At 43.4% G+C, this 16868-nt stretch overlaps 1 protein-coding gene across 1 annotated transcript in view; it reads right to left on the bottom strand.

Moving 5' to 3' along the window:
* Positions 1-1229: 1229 nt before the first annotated feature.
* The window catches only part of LOC111966216 (cadherin-like protein 26), a 40878-nt gene continuing 25239 nt past the window's right edge, over positions 1230-16868 (bottom strand). The window contains exons 17-19 of the mRNA XM_023990682.2: positions 2184-2222; positions 1964-2035; positions 1230-1415 (exon numbers count right to left, since the gene is read on the bottom strand). Coding sequence (XP_023846450.1) covers positions 1230-1415; positions 1964-2035; positions 2184-2222 — 297 coding nt within the window. The remainder of the gene's footprint in view (positions 1416-1963; positions 2036-2183; positions 2223-16868) is intronic.

The raw sequence follows: 16868 nt of genomic DNA, 5'->3' as shown, positions 1-16868 counted from the left end.
GTCAGGTTTSTCCAGGGCTACAACACATGTTTAATGTTGYGGATAGTCCAGGACTGGAGTTGGGKAACAATGATCTAAGCTACTCACCAAACWGTAGGCCACATATTTATGTTATTGAGGAGGCCTATATGTTTGTTTCATCTAATTAATCAATTTATTAACAATATAAATCCTTATMATTTGGTAGGAAATGTAAGGTATTTTTTTTAGATGTTGCAATAAAGTTGACTAAAGTAGAAGCTCATATGTTTGTAGGTATTTTCACTTGGTAATGAGTAGTAAGTAATTACATTTAAATACACTTCACTTAAACTAGCTAAATCCTGTGTAACGCCTATTAATTCATTGTACTTATGCAGATATTACATGTACTCTGTGGCATACTAATGTGTTTATTTTCTCACTTAGGTGGGGCTTCCAGAAGCTTTAAATTGAGGGCCAGGTTGTCAGGATGGGTAATGTACTATATAAGTACACATTAATTACAAGTAAGTACCCCTCATGATACACTTCATTTTAACTAGCTAAATTCTGTGTAACACCTAGTAATTACATTGTACTTATGTAGATATTACATCTACTCTGTGGTGGGTTGTCATAATGGCTAATGTACACATTAATTCCAGGAATGTTTTTGTAATTAATATTTTAAGCAACTTGGGTAAATCCATATCCATAACCTAAGCAGAAAAAGGCCATAAAAAGTATGATACACACAATGCTAATGTTCCCACAGAAGTGATGTTGACATTTCGACATTTCTATAGAATCCCATTCTGGCATAACCAGTAGATCAAGAGATTATACAATTCTGTTGAAAATACTGCGAAGCGTGGCGATGATAAAAAAACACATAACATAACAAAACAAATTGCCATATAAACACAACCCAGCCCTGTAAAACCCAAAGTCCATAAAGCCATCCGAGCATGATACGGTTTATTCAGTACAGTAAGTGCATCATTCATTGTGTCAGACAAAAATATCAGAAGTGTCTCTCCCAGTCCTTCTTCTGGGTAAAAGCCAATCCAAAACAGTTTCGGTCTGTAAGAAAATGCCCCACTTATGTCGATAATGCAAAGCTTGTTCTAAAATCAAAATGGAGGAAGTTTGGTGTAGCTGTGTCCTTTTCMCCAACTGATAGGTCATCCCCCCCAGTCTAATGTGGCTAATAAGCACCATTTCCCAGTCCAGCCAGGTGTGTGTGTCTACACCCTAATGTTCCTCTCCTACATGTCCTGGTGACAGATGCCCCCCAGGGTGTTGAACTTTGACCCCAGGTCCTCTAGGAACTTCAAGTCATCCCCCAGGTTACTTAGCGATAGCTCATCCAGCGACTGGCACGTGCTGCCTCTCCCCTCGTATCTGTACTCGTAGGGTTGGTCGTCCACCTCATCTCCAATCATATACACCCTCTGGGGAACCAATACGCCAACGTTAGAGGATGTTAACTATTAAACTTTTCAAGAATTACACTTCTACAAGATCTTAAAAAACTCTCAATACTAGTAACTAATTAAGTCTTTATAATATATCCAACTGGGGGATATTTCTTACATTAAAGAATGTATATAGTAGTGAAAAGACATATCACCACCAGAGTTATTGTTTTCAAGACCACATGGTGCATCATTTACATCTTGACGTAATTGTCAGTCTCTGTTTTCACAGCACAGGCTATTTGTGACATTTTCTACATGTCACATACGTGTCAGGTCTGATGTTTTAAGCCCTCGTACTGTACAAACACCTGGTGTTGCACAGTACTCTACCACGCTAATACAAAGGAGTTGTGCTAAAATGCCTCTTAGTGAGGATTACGGGTCTCATTATGTGATTACACAGGGGCTGGCCTGAGGTGGTTCCCCCTCTGGGACCCACAGTTCCCTCTCTGGGGCCCTTGGGCCAGTGTCCACACAACCGGTTCTGTAATAGCTGCATTGCTTGGGGACAGGTATCTTACCCGGTCTATGTGCTCTGAAATGTGCTGGTCCGACAGCAGGCCGAAGGAGCGGGAGTACTTCGAAGAGTTACTCTAAGGAGAGAGCAGAGGAGCCGTGAAAACACAGGAAAACAAACATGAAGGCTTGATGTAGGAAACAACATTTTATGTAGTGCGTATGTGTCAATGGTGTGGTGTCAAGTAGACATGATTCTGATAGTTAGTGCACAGCAACACTTACCCTCATGGTATTGTTCCTGCTTATAGTCCACGCCTGGTACTGCAATTGGAAAATTCATATTCACATTGTTGATATGAGAATGATCGACTGCATTAACGCACCCACTTCACTGTATAAAACCTTGATCATCTGTAGTTAAATATGTAATAACCTGTCATAGATTGCATCTATACAACTGTCGAATCATATACAGGGCCTCCAGAAAGTTTTCACACCTCTTGACCTGTTCCACATTTTGTTGTATTACAGCATGAATTTAAAAACGGATTTAAAAACAAAATCAATTCTCACCAGTCTATACACAATGCCCCATAATGACAAAGTGAAAACATATCGAGAATTTCTTGCAAATTTCTTGATAATGAAATACAGAAATATCTCAATTACATTAGTATCCACACCCTGAGTCAATACATGCTAGAATCACCGTTAGAGACCCAGTCTTTCTGGGTCTCTAAGCTTTGCACACCTAGATTGTACAATATTTGCACAACCAACAACCTCCGTCAAGTTGGTTGTGGATCATTGCTAGGCAGCCATTTTCAAGTCTTGCCATAGATTTTCAAGGAGGTTAAAGTCAAAACTGTAACTAGGCCACTCAGGAACATTCCATGTCGTCTTGATAAGAGACTCCAAGCTCATCATTAAGCTCTGGGCCCTGGGTCGGAAGACTGCCCTGTGCAACTGGATCCTGGACTTCCTGACAGGCTGCCCCCAGGTGGTGAAGGTAGGAAACAACACCTCCACTACACTGTTCCTCAACACAGGGGCCCCACAAGGGTGCATGCTCAGCCTCCTCCTGTACTCCCTGTCCACCCATGACTGCGCGGCCACGCACGCCTCCAACTCAGTCATCAAGTTTGCAGACGACACAACAGTAGTAGGCCTGATTACCAGCAATGACGAGACAGCCATATAGGGAGGAGGTGAGGGCCCTGGCGGTGTGATGCCAGGAAAATAATCTCACCCTCAACGTCAACAAAACAAAGGAGATGATCGTGGACTGAGAGCAGAGGGAGCACGCCCCTATCGACATTGACGGGACCATAGTGGAGAAGGTGAAAAGCTTCAAATTCCTCTGCGTACATATCAATCAGTGGTGGGCCGTCAGGGCCTGCAAGGCCTTCTCTGCTGGCCTAAACATCATCAGAATATAATTTTTTTTTAAATATATTTTCCCACAAATATGTATTAAATTATTCCCCAGAGTAAGAGTTATACTCTTCATTTCATAGCTTTCKTCTTGGTTGCACTGCTTCCAGCCCCAGGTTGAGATTTGGAGGGCTGGTCTTTATGTTAGATCTTTTATCCAATCATATTCAGCCATCATGTGTTGCCAGGGGTCTAAAATCTGCTCTCAGGCCTTCAGAATCAACAGTGCGGGCGCTTGTAGCTTAAAGTGAATGGAAATAAAAAWTTTGTGTCAACCAATCAGCTTTAGAGTTGGCTATTGTACGCCTGCTGGCTGGCTCCAGTGTTACACAGGAGCCAGCTAGCAGGCGTAGGGCGTCCACGTCTTTTGATTGGATTACCAATATTGAGAGGCAGGTCCTATGGGCAGGTCTATGCAGATCTAGGAAACTCTACTAAGCTGTGTTTTTTGAACCCACAATGGCGGAAGGAGGGAAGATATCGATTTCGTCGAGGATATAATTATAACGCCATTCTCAAGACGAACTTTTCAAGAAAAGTTAGACATTGTAAGGAGAGGTCGCCCGACGCCACAAAGCCTGTCACAGGCGGGAAAGGGGTTTGTTCGCTCGCCACTTTCAAAGTTTCAACTAGAGCGCTGTCAATGGCTCAAAGGCTCCGAGAAGCACTGCAAACTGTACTGCTGGGAATGCCTATTATTTGCAAGTGATCGATTTGGTGTTTGGAGCCACACTGGCTTTGCAAACTTGAGTTGTCTGTTAAACACTGTTTACCCAAAAATTTCAATTTGTCAATTTCAAGGTGACGCAACGCCTGGTTATACTGCGTTTCTGTCTAAATGTATAGTGTCTAGAGCCATGGCATAATTGATGATAATAAGAGGTGGATTAATTCGGGTGGGACTGTGTAGTACCTCACTGAAGGCCTAGGCCCCAGGCCCACGGCACGCCACTGATATCAATGATAATCTGAAATGGTTCACCCACACAGACAGTGTGGTGAAGAAGGTGCAACAACGCCTCTTCAACTATAGGAGGCTAAAGAAATTTGGCTTGGCCCCTAAGATCCTCACAAACCTCTACAGATGCACAATTGAGAGCAGGGCTCTCCAGAAGGTGGTGCAGTCTGCCCAACGCTTCACCAAGGGATCACTGCCTGCCCTCCGGGACACCTACAGCAGCTGACTTCACAGGAACGTCACAGGAAGGACAAAAAGATAATTAAGGACATCAACTACCCGAGCCACCCCGCTATCGTCCAGAAAGCGAGGTCAGTACAGGTGCATCCACGCTTGGACTGAGAGACTGAAAAAAGCCATCAGACTGTTAAATAGCCATCACTAGCTGGCTACCACCCGGTTACTCAACCCTGCACCTGAGAGGCTGCTGTCCTATGTACATAGACATGGAATCACTGGTTACTTTAACAATGGAACTCTAGTCACTTTAATAATTTTTACATAATGTTTTACAAATTTCAAATGTATATACTGCATATTACAAATAGGGCTATCTTCTGTATACTACCCCTACCTTGTCACAACACAACTGCTTGGCTCAAACTCAGTAAGAAGGAAAGACATTCCACAAATTAACTTTTAACAAAGCGCACCTGTTAATAATTGAAATGCATTCCAGATGACTACCTCATGAAGCTGGTTGAGAAACTGCCAAGAGTGTGCAAAGCTGTCTCATCAAGGCAAAGATTGGCTAGTTTGACGACTCAAATATAAAATATATTTTGATTTATTCACTTTTTTTGTTACTACATGATTCCAAATGTGTTATTTTATAGTTTTAAAATCTTCACTATTATTCTACAATGTAGAAAAAACCCTTGTCCAAAATTGACTGGTACTGTATATACAGTTGAAGTTGGAAGTTTACATACACCTTAGCCAAATACATTTAAACTCAGTTTTTCACAATTCCTGACATTTAATCCTAGTAAAAATTCCCTGTCTTATGTCAGTTAGAATCACCACTTTATTTTAAGAATGTGAAATGTCAGAATTATAGAGAGAATGATTTATTTCAGCTTTTATTTCTTTCATCACATTCCCAGTGGGTCAGAAGTTTACATACACTCAATTAGTATTTGGTAGCATTGCCTTTAAATTGTTTAACTGGGGACAAATGTTTTGGGTAGCCTTCCAAAAGCTTCCCACAATAAGTTGGGTGAATTTTGGCCTCCTCCTGACAGAGCTGGTGTAATGGAGTCCGGTTTGTAGGCCTCCTTGCTTGCACACGCTTTTTCAGTTCTGCCCACACATTTTCTATGGGATTGAGGTCAGGGCTTTGTGATGGCCAGTCCAATACCTTGACTTTGTTGTCCTTAAGCCATTTTGCCACAACTTTGGAAGTATGCTTGGGGTCATTGTCCATTTGGAAGACCCATTTGCGACCAAGCTTTAACTTCCTGACTGATGTCTTGAGATGTTGGTTCAATATATCCACATAATTTTCCTTCCTCATGATGCCATGTATTTTGTGACGTGCACCAGTCCCTCCTGCAGCAAAGCACCCCCACAACATGATGCTGCCACCCCCGTGCTTCACGGTTGGGATGGAGTTCATCGGCTTGCAAGCATCCCCCTTTTGTGCCTGTTTCCCCCAGCATCTTCACAAGGTCCTTTGCTGTTGTTCTGGGATTGATTTGCACTTTTCACACCAAAGTACGTTCATCTCTAGGAGAGACAGAACGCGTCTCCTTCCTGAGCGGTATGACGACTGCGTGGTCCCATGGTGTTCATACTTGCATACCATTGTTTGTACAGATGAGATACCTTCAGGAGTTTGGAAATTGCTCCCAAGGATGAACCAGACTTGTGGAGGTCTACAATTTTTTTTCTGAGGTCTTGGCTGATTTATTTAGATTTTCCCATGATGTCAAGCAAAGAGGTAATTTGAGTTTGAAGGTAGGCCTTGAAATACATCCACAGGTACACCTCCAATTGACTCAAATGATGTCAATTAGCCTATCAGAAGCTTCTAAAGCCGTGACATCATTTTCTGGAATTTACCAAGCTGTTTAAAGGCAGTCAACTTAGTGTATGTAAACTTCTGACCCACTGGAATTGTGATACAGTGAATTATAAGTGAAATAATCTGTCTGTAAACAATTGTTGGAAAAATGACTTGTGTCGTGCACAATGTAGATGTCCTAACCGACTTGCCAAAACTATAGTTTGTTAACAAGAAATTTGTGGAGTGGTTGAAAAACGAGTTTTAATGACTCCAACCTAAGTGTATGTAAACTTCTGACTTCAACTGTACGTATACACACTCCGGTCTCCGACATTGCTCGTCCTAATATTTATATATTTCTTATGTCCATTCTTTTACTTTTAGATTTGTGTGTATTGTTATGAATTGTTAGATACTACTTCACTGTTGGAGCTAGGAACACAAGCATTTCGCTACACCCGCAATAACATCTGCTAAATATTTGTATGCGACAAGAACAGTTTACAGACAATTGTATGTGCGGTATAGAGATGACGTAGTCATTAAAAAAATAATGTTAAACACTATTATTGCACACAGAGTGAGCCCACGCAACTTATTATTTGACTTAATCACATTTTTACTTCTGAACTTATTTAGGCCTTATCAAAGGGGGTTTATTTTTATTGAGTTTATTTTTAAAGGGATAGTGCATATTAATCAACGTTTCAGTAAAAGTGCCGGTTTTAGCCACCTGGCTGTCTGTTGCCATTTCTTCTTGTCCCGTCAAGTCCCACCATCGTGTTCCCATGTTTCCTGTGCTCTAGTTTTTGTTTTTCTTAGTCTTCCCAGGTCTGACCTTTCTGCCTGTCCTGACCCTGATCCTGCCCGCTGTCCTGTACCTGCCTGACTCTGATTTGTATTACGACTCTTTGCCTGCCTTGACTTACATTTTGCCTGCCTCTTGTACTAAAATAAACTCTGAGACTCGTACTATCCGCCTCCTGTGTCTGCATCTGGGTCTTAGCCTGAGTCCTGATACAAAATACATAGAAGCAACAAAGTGTTTCTATGCCTCACAAGCTACACAACAACAAGCTACACAACAACAACACTTACATGGAAAGTGGCAATACACAGCTAGGGATTATGTTCACAAGTCTGATTGTCCTTTAGCCATGTCTTTATGTTTTATTTTGTGAAGATGCAATAGGTGGTGCAGTAATGTATGTCTGATGGCTGTGTGTTCCAGACATGGGAAGCTCTTACAGAGAAAGCAGTTTGAATAATGGTGCTTTTCCTTAATGGGATTATACAGTCACCTCTCATGGCAGACCAGGCCATTTAGGATCTTGAATACAAGACATGCGCATTGCCCAAGATTTTCCCAAATTAGGAGCTCATGCTTTCTGAGGATGTAACGGTGCCTATTGGGCTTTCTACCAAGCACTTTGAGAGCCTGTTTACTGTTGTACTGCAAGCTTGGGCCCAACTTGTCAAGCAGTTTGTTAAGGTAGGGAGTATCATAGCATTGAATTACAGTTTTTCTGCCTCTGTAGTCAATAAAAAAATAAGAATTGGGACATTAGCTAGGTTGAATTTGGTGATTTGAGTAAACCTTTCCACCTGCTTTTTAAAAGATAGTTTGGAATCAAGTATGATACCAAGCTACCACCGGGAGCTTCTCCCCTGACACATATACATCTGGCCCAGTAGCATCAGTTGCCCTCTTTGTGAAGAACATGCAGACTGTTTATTCACATTGAGATGCAAACATGAGACACTGAGCCACTTTGTAAACTGGACCATTACAGTAGTGAGTTATTTTGAAGCTTGTTGTTTGCTCTTTGCATGCACATGTATCACTGTATAATCTCCATACATTTGTACTTCAGACCCAGAACAGACAGAAGGCCGATCATTAATTTACAGGCTGAACAGGAGGGGCCTCAGTATTGACCCTTGGGGCACACCCACATCATAGCTGAGGGTCGGCGACATCTCATTGCTTACTGACACACTGGGTTCAGCCTTCAAGGTACAGTATGATTTCATCCTTCTCAAGGCATCAGGGGAAAAGTTGAACTTGCAGAAGAAAGCAGTTGGCCGTTTCTGTGGAGTGGTTTGCTCTGAAGCCAAACTGCATGGAGTGTAATGTGAAGGGGATTTTGTTGAGGTGGGCAATCAGTTGCTCTGCTACACACTTTTTTAGTAAAGTCAACACCCCAGGTAGTATACTAATGGGCCTGTAGTTACTCACGTCAGCAGAGTCACCTGATTTCAAGATGTTATTATGGCCGACTTCCAGACACTTGGAAACACCCCCTGACCAATACATGTGTTGGTGACCTAAGTAATGGGGCCAGTGAGTGATTTTTGTAGTTTTAAGAAAGGTAGAGTCCAGCCAAAACACATATTTGTCTTTAGATTTCTTTAGTGAGCTAATCACCTTGTTCACCTCTGACTCAGAAACCTCCTTTATGGTGAAGACAGGTTGAGTCTCATTCACTGGCGCTGAGCCCAAGAAACCAGTGGAGGAGTTATGTGTCAGTACCTTGACAGAGACAACAAAGTATGAGTTGAAGGCTGTTGCTATTTCGACTGCATCCTGTGTTAGACTGACATTCACATTGATTTCTAGTATTTTTACAGTGTTACTATGGRCTTTCCCTGTCAGCTTCTTTAGATTCTCCCAGATCAATCACCAATTATGTTAATAAAAAAAGTTTGCCTTGGCCTGTCTGATTTCTTTCATTGTCTTATTTCTCTTAACATGGTAAACCTACATCCATCATGTTCTAATTTGGACTTCAGGGCTGTTTTCTGGTGCATGATCTCGTTCTTTCACACAAATTGTACCAGGTACAACCCTAAACCTCATTAACATGGGCACCCTCATATAAATTATCCTGACCAACTTGCCCTCCAAATACACCTCTGCTGTTTTCAATCAGGATCTCAGCGATCACTGCCTCATTGCCTGCATCCGTTATGGGTCCGCGGTCAAACGACCACCCCTCATCATTGTCAAACGCTCCGTAAAACACTTCTGCGAGCAGGCCTTTCTAAATCGACCTGGCCTAGGTATCCTGGGATCTCATCCCGTCAGTTGAGGATGCCTGGTTGTTCTTTAAAAGTAATTTCCTCACCATCTTAAATAAGCATGCCCCTTTCAAAAAATGTAGAACTAAGAATAGATATAGCCCTTGGTTCACTCCAGACCTGACTGCCCTCGACCAGCACAAAAACATCCTGTGGCGTACTGCACTAGCACCGAATAGTCCCCGGGATATGCAATTTTTCAGGGAAGTCAGGAACCAATACACACAGTCAGTTAGGAAAGCAAAGGATAGCTTTTTCAAACAGAAATTTGCATCCTGTAGCTCTAACTCCCAAAWGTTCTGGGACACTGTAAAGTCCATGGAGAATAAGAACACCTCCTCCCAGCTGCCCACTGCACTGAGGCTAGGAAACACCGTCACCACCTATAAATCCACAATAATCGAGAATTTCAATAAGCATTTCTCTACGGCTGGCCATGCTTTCCTCCTGGCTACCCCGACCCCGGCCAAAAGCTCAGCACCCCCCACAGCTACCTGCCCAAGGCTCCCCAGCTTCTCCTTCACCCAAACCCAGATAGCAGATGTTCTGAAAGAGCTGCAAAAACCTGGACCCGTACAAATCAGCTGGGCTAGACAATCTGGACCCTCTCTTTCTAAAATTATCTGCCACCATTGTTGCAACCCCTATTACTAGTCTGTTTAACCTCTCTTTTGTATCGTCCGAGATTCCTAAAGATTGGAAAGCTGCCGCGGTCATCATCCTCTTCAAAGGGGGAGACACTCTAGACCCAAACTGTTATAGACCTATATCCATCCTGCCCTGCCTTTTTAAAGTCTTCGAAAGCCAAGTTAACAAACAGATCACTGACCATTTCGAATCACACCGTACCTTCTCCGCTGTGCAATACGGTTTCCGAGCTGGTCACGGGTGCACCTCAGCCATGCTCAAGGTACTAAACAATATCATAACCGCCATCGATAAAAGACAGTACTGTGCAGCCGTTTTCATCGACCTGGCCAAGGCTTTCGACTCTGTCAATCACCGTATTCTTATCGGCAGACTCAACAGCCATGGTTTCGCWAATGACTGCCTCGCCTGGTTCACCAACTACTTCTCAGATTGAGTTCAGTGTGTCAAATCGGAGGGCCTGTTGTCCGGACCTCTGGTAGTCTCTATGGGGGTACCACAGGGTTCAATTCTCGGCCGACTCTTTTCTCTGTATAGGTCAATGATGTTGCTCTCTTTGCGGGTGATTCCTTGATCCACCTCTACGCAGACGACACCATTCTGTATACATCTGGCCCTTCTTTTGACACTGTGTTAACTAACCTCCAGACGAGCTTCAATGCCACACAACACTCCTTAAATGGCCTCCAACTGCTCTTAAACGCMAGTAAAACTAAATGCACGCTCTTCCACCGATCGCTGCCCGCACCRGCCCTCCCGCCGAGCATCACTACTCTGGACGGTTCTGACTTAGAATATGTGGACAACTACAAGTACCTAGGTGTCTGGCTAGACTGTAAACTCTCCTTCCAGACTCATATTAAGCATCTCCAATCCAAAATCTAGAATCGGCTTCCTATTTCGCAACAAAGCCTCCTTCACTCACGCTGCCAAACATACCCTGGTATAAGTGACTATCCTACCGATCCTCAACTTCAGCGATGTCATTTACAAAATAGCCTCCAACACTACTCAGCAAACTGGATGCAGTCTATCACAGTGCCATCCGTTTTGTCACCAAAGCCCCATATACCACCCACCACTGCGACCTGTATGCTCTCGTCGGCTGGCCCTCGCTACATATTCATCGCCAGACCCACTGGCTCCAGGTCATCTATAAGTCTTTGCTAGGTAAAGCTCCGCCTTATCTCAGCTCGCTGGTCACCATAACAACACCCACCTGTATCACACGCTCCAGCAGGTATATCTCACTGGTTATACCCAAAGCTAACACCCACTTTGGCTGCCTTTCCTTCCAGTTCTCTGCTGCCAATGACTGGAACGAATTGCAAAAATCGCTGAAGTTGGAGACTTATATCTCCCTCACTAACTTTAAGCATCAGCTGTCAGAGCAGCTTACCGATCGCTGCAGCTGTACATAGCCCACCTGTAAATAGCCCACCCAACTACCTACCTCATCCCCATATTGTTTTTATTGACTTTTTTGCTCTTTTGCACACCAGTATTTCTCCTTGCACATCATCATCTGCACATCTATCACTTCAGTGTTAATTTGCTAAATTGTGATTACTTCGCTACTATGGCCTATTTATTGCCTTACCTCCTTACTGCGTTTGCACACACTGTATATAGATTTTTCTATTGTGTTATTGACTGTACTTTTGTTTATCCTATGTTTAACTCTGTGTTGTTTTTTGTCGCACTGCTTTGCTTTATCTTGGCCAGGTCGCAGTTGTAAATGAGAACTTGTTCTCAACTGGCCTACCTGGTGAAATAAAAAAATATAACATTTTCATCAGTTTTCAGATTTCTCCATTTAGCCAAGGAAGGGTGCTCTTTTGGCCAGGTTTCGATTTCCTTGTAGCCATTTGTAGTCTGAATTGTGGATAGAAAAACCTGACTGTCAGCTTCCACATTTTTATAGGACAGAAGATCATTACAGTTAATTCCCGTAATTGCTTTTTTCAAAATCATTTAACTCACCCTTAGGTGTTCTGAGCTGATCAGGCTTGCAGTGCCTTGCAAAAGTATTCATCCCCCTTTGGCATTTTTCCTATTTTGTGCATTACAACCTGTAATTTAAATTCATGTAATGGAAATGGACAAAATTGTCTATATTGGTGAAGTGAAATGAAGAAAAAAAACTTTTTTAAATTACATTAATWTAAAATGGAAAAGTGGTGCGTGCATATATATTCACCCCTTTTGCTATGAAGCCCCTAAATAAGATCCGGTGCAACCAATTACCACCAGAAGTCACATAATTAGTTAAATAAAGTCCACCTGTATGCAATCTAAGTGTCACATGATCTGTCACATGATCACACCTGTTCTGAAAGGCCCCAGAGTCTGCAACACCACTAAGCAAGGGGCACCACCAAGCAAGCGGCACCATGAATACCAATGAGCTCTCAAAAACAGGTCAGGGACAAAGTTCTGGAGAAGTACAGATCAGGGTTGGGTTATAAAAAAAATCTGAAACTTTGAACATCCCACGGAGAACCAATAAATCATTTTTTTTTTTTATGGAAAGAATATGGCACCACAACAAACCTGCCAATAGAGGGCTGCCCACCAAAACTCACGGACCAGGCAAGGAGGGCATTAATCAGAGAGGCAACAAAGAGACCAAAGATACCCCTGAAGGAGCTGCAAAGCTCCACAGCGGAGATTGGAGTATCTGTCCATAGGCCCACTTTAAGCCGTACACTCCACAGAGTGAAGAGTGGCCAGAAAAAAAGGCATTGTTTAAAGGAAAATTAAACAAACACGTTTGGTGTTCGCAAAAAGGCATGTGGGAGACTCCCCAAACATAACATCAATCCAATTGAGAATATGTGGTGTGAGTTAAAGATTGCTGTACACCAGCGGATCCCATCCAACTTGAAGGAGCTGGAGCAGTTTTGCCTTGAAGAATAGGCAACAATACCGGTGGCTAGATGTGCCAAGCTTATAGAGACAGACCCCAAGAGACTTGAAGCTGTAATTGCTGCAAAAGGTGACTCTACAAAGTATTGACTTTGGGTGGGTGAATAGTTACGCACGTTTTCTATTTTTTATTTTTTTCTTGTTTGTTCACAAGAAAAAATATTTTGTATCTTCAAAGTGGTAGGCATGTTGTGTAAATCAAATGATACAAACCCCCCCAAAAATCTATTTTAATTCCAGGTGGTAAGGCAACAAAATAAGAAAAATGCCAAGGGGGTGAATACTTTCGCAAGTCACTGTAAACAAAGAAAAACAATCCATCATGACTGTAAGACATGAAGCTCAGTCAATCCTTTAAAATGTCAAGAACTTTGAAAGTTTCTCCAAGTGCAGTCACAAAACCCCTCGAGCTCTGATGAAACTGGCTCTCACGAGGACCGCCACAGGAAAGGAAGACCCAGAGTTTCCTCTTTTTTTGTCTTTCTTTTATGTGACCTTTATTTAACTAGGCAAGTCAGCAGACGATAAGTTCATTAGAGTTACCAGCCTCAGAAAATGCAGCCCGAATAAATGCTTCACAGAGTTCAAGTAATAGACACATCTCAACATCAACTGTTCAGAGGAGACCGCGTGAATCAGGCCTTCATGGTCGAATTGCTTCAAAGAAACCACTACTAAAGAGCACCAATAAGAAGAGACATGATTGGGCCAAGAAACACGAGCAACGAACATTAGACCAGTGGAAATCTGTCCATTGGTATGATTAGTCCAAATTGCGATTTTTGGTTCCAACCACAGTGTCTTTGTGAGACGCAGAGTAGGTGAACGGATGATCTCGCAAGTGTGGTTCCCACCATGAAGCAAGGAGGAGGTGTGATGGTGTGGGGGTGATTTGCTTGTGACACTTTCTTTGATTTATTTAGAATTCAAGGCACACTTAACCAGCATGGCTACCACAGCATTCTGCAGCGATACGCCATCCCATCTGGTTTGCGCTTAGTGGGACTATCATTTGTTTTTCAACAGGACAATGACCCAACACACCTCCAGGCTGAGTAAGGGCTATTTTACCAAGAAGGAGAGTGATGGCGTGCTCCATCAGATGACCTGGCCTCCACAATCACCTGACCTCAACCCAATTGAGATGGTTTGGGATGATTTCAAGAACTCAACTACAAAAGCTTTCCTGCAAAAGCTTTCCTGCAACCCGCTTCACCAATTACAAAAAGTATTATTTACCTCAATCTGAAAATCCATCGTGGAAGCTAGCCAGGGGCTAATTCAGAAGCTAGCCTGAAAGCTAACCAGAAGCTACTCCGATAGCTAGCCAGAAGCTAATCTGTAGCTGCCCCGAAATTAGCGGTTTGCTGGCTAGCGTTGGTGTTTCAGCTGCCCACGTTTAGTGGTCATCAGCTATTCCTTTAGCTCGATAATCTACCGGCACTTTTGTGCAACGCGACTCGGACCGGAGCATTCCGGGACTCTTTTTCTCTCAGTTTCCCCGGATTCCAGCCGCAGGCTCTGGACACTTGCACCTTGATTTCGCAGCTAGCTAGCTGCAAACCGTGTGACTATTGGCTACGTCGACCCCGGAGCAAACTCAAATCATTCTGGAGCTAGCCAGCTGAGGAGTTCCATCACCATCCGGACCCGTTTCTTTGTTGCTGCTGCAGATACGGAACCCCACCGGGCCTTCACGACTGACTGCGCGACTGACTGCCGACGTTATCTGCGCGAGGGATTTATCCAACTGGCACCTCCGTCCCGACGTTACCTGAACGCTCATCTGAGGCCGCGCTAATCGTTAGCTGTCTTATCGGCTGCTATTTGAACAAGTATATCGGACAACTATTATTATATTATTATTTATTTATTATTTTTTCCTTGGGTCACTATATCTATTTTGCCAATTTGGATTGATCCCTCTACCACACGGAACCCCACTACACGAACCCACTAACCTACCGACGGAACGCACGAGGTATCTACAAACAGACCTCCATCCTATGCTGCTACCGATAGCCATATACCCGGCCAGCTGTCTGGATCGCCACGACCCCAACCAACCTCTACTCACTGGACCCTTATTGATCACTCGATTAGCATCCTCTCCTTAATGTAAATATGCCTTGTCCATTGTTGTTTCTGGTTAGTGTTTATTGGCTTATTTCACTGTAGAGATTCTAGCCCTGCTCTCTATACCATATCCAACCTCTCAGTTCCACCACCCACATATGCGATGACATCACCTGGTTTCAATGATGTTTCTAGAGACAATATCTCTCTCATCATCACTCAATACCTAGGTTTACCTCCACTGTATTCACATCCTACCATACCTTTGTCTGTACATTATTCCTTTAACATTTTATCGCCCCAGAAACCTCCTTTTACTCTCTGCTCTAGTAGCTCTAGGCGACCAATTCTCATAGCTTTTAGCCGTACCCTTATCCTACTCCTCCTCTGTTCCTCTGGTGATGTAGAGGTGAATCCAGGCCCTGCAGTACCTGGCTCCACTCCTATTCCCCAGGCGCTCTCTTTTGATGACTTCTGTAACCGTAATAGCCTTGGCTTCATGCATGTTAACATTAGAAGCCTCCTCCCTAAGTTTGTTTTGTTCACTGCTTTAGCACACTCTGCCAACCCGGATGTTTTAGCCGTGTCTGAATCCTGGCTTAGAAAGTCCACCAAAATTCAGACATTTTCATCCCCAATTACAAGATTTTCAGACAAGATAGAACGGCCAAAGGGGCGGTGTTGCAATCTACTGCAAAGACTGCCTGCAGAGTTCTGTTATACTATCCAGGTCTGTTCCCAAACAATTTGAACTTCTACTTTAAAAATCCACCTCTCTAAAAACAAGTCTCTCACCGTTGCCGCCTGCTATAGACCACCCTCTGCCCCAGCTGTGCTCTGGACACTATATGTGAACTGATTGCCCCCATCTATCTTCAGAGCTCGTGCTGCTAGGCGACCTAAATTTGAACATGCTCAACACCAGCCACCCTACAATCTAAGCTTGATGCCCTCAATCTCACACAAATTATCAATGAACCTACCAGGTACCACCCCAATTCCGTAAACACGGGTACCCTCATAGATATCATCCTAACAAACTTGCCCTCCAAATACACCTGCTGCTTTTCACCAAGATCTCAGCGATCACTGCCTCATTGCCTGTCCGTAATGGGTCAGCGGTCAAACGACCTCCACTCATCACTGTCAAACGCTCCCTGAAACACTTCAGCGAGCAGGCCTTTCTAATCGACCTGGCCGGGGTATCCTGGAAGGATATTGATCTCATCCCGTCAGTAGAGGATGCCTGGTCATTTTTTTTAAATGCCTTCCTCACCATCTTGAATAAGCATGCCCCATTCAAGAAATTTAGAACCAGGAACAGATATAGCCTTGGTTCTCTCTGACCTGACTGCCCTTAACCAACAGAAAAACATCCTATGGCGTTCTGCATTAGCATCGAACAGCCCCGTGATATGCAACTTTTCAGGGAAGCCAGAAACCAATATACACAGGCAGTTAGAACAGCCAAGGCTAGCTTTTTCAAGCAGAAATTTGCTTCCTGCAACACAAATTCAAAAAAGTTCTGGGACACCGTAAAGTCCATGGAGAATAAGAACACCTCCTCCCAGCTTCCAACCGCTCTGAAGATAGGAGACACTGTCACCACCGACAAATCCACTATAATTGAGAATTTCAATAAGCATTTTTCTACGGCTGGCCATGCTTTTCCACCTGGTACCCCTACCCCGGACAACAGCACTGCCCTCCCCTCTGCTACTCGCCCAAGCCTTCCCCATTTCTCTTTCTCCCAAATACAGTCAGCTGATGTTCTAAATGAGCTGCAAAATCTGGACCCTTACAAATCAGCCGGGCTAGATAATCTGGACCCTTT

The sequence above is a fragment of the Salvelinus sp. IW2-2015 genome, linkage group LG7 (genome assembly GCF_002910315.2).
Source record: "Salvelinus sp. IW2-2015 linkage group LG7, ASM291031v2, whole genome shotgun sequence".
In the NCBI taxonomy this organism is placed as follows: Eukaryota; Metazoa; Chordata; class Actinopteri; order Salmoniformes; family Salmonidae; genus Salvelinus; species Salvelinus sp. IW2-2015.
This window is presented reverse-complemented; position numbering and strand designations above follow the sequence as displayed.